The sequence below is a fragment of the Triticum urartu genome, chromosome 3A (genome assembly GCF_056163025.1).
Source record: "Triticum urartu cultivar PI428250 chromosome 3A, HENAU_Tu73, whole genome shotgun sequence".
NCBI lineage: Eukaryota > Viridiplantae > Streptophyta > Magnoliopsida > Poales > Poaceae > Triticum > Triticum urartu.
Window position 1 is genome coordinate 731,825,135 of NC_141875.1, and position 2,769 is coordinate 731,827,903.

At 45.0% G+C, this 2,769-nt stretch overlaps 1 protein-coding gene across 1 annotated transcript; it reads left to right on the forward strand.

Annotated features, from left to right (window-relative positions):
• Window positions 1-1,742: 1,742 nt before the first annotated feature.
• Window positions 1,743-2,538, forward strand: LOC125547359 (uncharacterized). The gene has a single exon (XM_048711259.2). It carries the CDS (start codon window positions 1,845-1,847, stop codon window positions 2,304-2,306), a length of 462 nt encoding a protein of 153 aa, XP_048567216.2. The 5' UTR covers window positions 1,743-1,844; the 3' UTR covers window positions 2,307-2,538.
• The last annotated feature ends 231 nt before the right edge of the window (window positions 2,539-2,769 follow it).

Below are 2,769 nucleotides of genomic sequence, written 5' to 3' on the forward strand. Positions count from 1 at the left end.
AAACAGTTGTTAATAAAAAATGATCGACGATTTATAAATATGATTATAATTTATTTATTTTAATTATGAATTTGATTAGCCAAGGGGGTCCGTTTTCTCAATCTGCTCCCGAGGTAGTCCTTTTTGTCAATTAGATTAGCCAAGGTAATATTTTTGAACAAAAATATGGTTGGATGGAGCTGTCCACTTCAACAAAGCCGATAGGAACAAATTGGTTTCGATGAAAAAATTAGTGCTAAATGGGCACACTAAACCTGATTGGAGCTGTCGCCTGGAGCTGACTGGCCGATAGGATTCTAATCGGCTTCGGCGTGACAAATTGTAGCCAATCGGCTTCACTGTATTATTTAAAAAAGAAAATGGCTTAATATTTCTCTAATTTCTTTAAAAAATGTATTATTGAAAAAAATTAGCCGCATATTATTGGTTAATTTGTTTCTTGTCCTTGCGGCTCGGTGCCTGACTATTATATTATTTATTTGCAGTGTCATCCTATACTCATATAAAAAATAAAATCAAAGTTACGCCTTTATGAATGTACCATTGTCTACCAGCATGCATTGCATAATGAAACTGTGTAAGTGCGTAAAAATATGTGCATGAGATAAAAATAAATAATCGACACTTTTAATGCACCAAAAATCTTGCCCTCGCATTTGCGAGGGCCACCTTGCTAGTTCCCTTTAATAGTAGATATGTGTGTGTGTGTGTGGGGGGGGGGGGGGGGGGGGGGGGCGGACAAAGTAGATATATAGTACTCCCTCCGTTCCTAAATATAAGTCTTTTTAGAGGTTTCAAATGGACTACAATATATGGATGTTTCAAATGGACATGTCATTTTGCTCTATATGTAGTCTCTTGTTAGAATCTCTAAAAAGACTTATATTTAGGAAAAGAAGGAGTATAAGATAAAACATGTATTTTTTTGCAGGAAAAACTTTCTATCCATTCACAATCTTTTAAGGCAGTACAATGAACACAATAAGTAAAAATGGTGTCCAGATCGTAGACCATCTAGCGACGACTACAAGCACCGGAGCAAGCTGAAGGCACGCCGCCATTATTGCGTCTCACTCAGCCCGGCAAACCTTGTTGTAAGTCGTCGTGTTAAGGCACATTAGAATAGTAACCGCCGCCGATCAAGAGAAGCATGAATTAAAGGATCCAACCTGAAGACACACAAATTCAAACGAACGATGATGGCCTGGAATTAAAACCGAGCCAAAGACCAGATCTATCACAGTAATGTATTTGCTATGACCATGCATCACAGAAGCAAATTAGAGAGGAACCAGTCAACCGGCCGGCCGGGTCGCTTTATCATCTCCGCAGTCCTCTGATCACATCCTTGTGAAGCAAAAGCTAGAAGTTGTTGGACGTAAACAAACATGTACTTCCTCCGTCCGAAAATACTTATCAGAGAAATGGATGCATCTAGACATATTTTAGTTCTAGATACATTCGTTTTTATGCATTTCTGCGACAAGTATTTTCGGACGGAGGGAGTAAAAAAAAGCGCCCCAACTTGTTGATCACATATCCTTGTGAGTAGAGTACGTACTACTCTCCTCACGTTGTGCACGTCTTCTCTCTCAAGAGGTTTGAAGATAGGCGCCAAATTGGTCAAAAAGCCGCCCAAAACGATTAGATCAGTCACGTGCTTTCCTCTGCACGGCTTCAGCTTTCAGTTGTGCAATGCGATGGGCGTGCCTTAGTAATCGTACTAAGCTAAAGAGAGTGTGACCAGTCCATCGATCAGATCAGTCACATGATTTCTTCTGCCACCCACCCCATATACTTCATCCGTTGTTCAGGAGAGGAGACGTACCAATCTTCCATTCGCCATGGCCGCCTTCCGCCTCCTCTTCCTCCTGCTTGCCTTCTCCGCCAGCTGCAACAGCATTGCCGCTGCCAGCGCGATGTACAAGGCGAGGGCCAGTGTGATTTTCAGACATGATGCTCGCACCATCGAGGTCAAATTCGTCCTCCCCGCCAGCAACAGCCCAGTCGCCGCTGGGGACGAGGACCTGCAGCTGCGGCAGGAAGCCATGGCGCAGGCCATTACCGTGATCTCTCGCCACAGGCCAGAGACCAGCGACGCCGATAAGCTCAAGTGGGCGCTGGGGGTGGTGAACCTCGAGGCCCGGCGGTGGAAGCCCATCTTCAGAGCCGTCAGCACGGTGCTGGAGAGCGGCGCCGACGACGGCACCAAGGAGGACGCGTTCGCCCAGGCCAAGGAGGAGCTCAACCGCGAGCTCGGCCAGGAAGGTCCCAACGCCCTCAAGATCGACTTCGGGTATATGTGACATGCATCGCCAGTTCCCCACCTCTGCCTTAATTTCTCTGTCAGCCTTAGCGCGCCCAAGATGTCCGTGGTGTTGTTAGTCATGTATAGTGCTCCCGTCCGTGCGCTGCAGCCTGTCGCAGCTGTCGGAGCACCGCCATTATTTCCCTTCTGCTTCGTTCTCGACGCCTTCGGCTGCGGAACGTTTGTGATTGTGCTTGCATTTCCTTAGTCAGCGAGGTGGTTATTTCTTACTCTCTTTGTTCTCCCTGTCTTTTCCATGAGTAGCAACCATGTATGTCTGATTAGTTCACTAATTCACAAGAAATTTAACTAAAATACAAGCAGAAGTAGTTGCCTTTGCCAAATTTTACGAAGGCGCATGACCTTTTTTTTATAGAAAGCCTTCTTGGCGGATTACATTACATTCGGAAATATAGCTACAACATTCACGATCTCATGATTTCGACACAATGCCATATTTT

Excerpts from the sequence above, each read along its gene's own strand:
- LOC125547359 (XM_048711259.2), top strand. The coding sequence starts at position 1,845 with ATGGCCGCCTTCCGCCTCCTCTTCCTCCTGCTTGCCTTCTCCGCCAGC.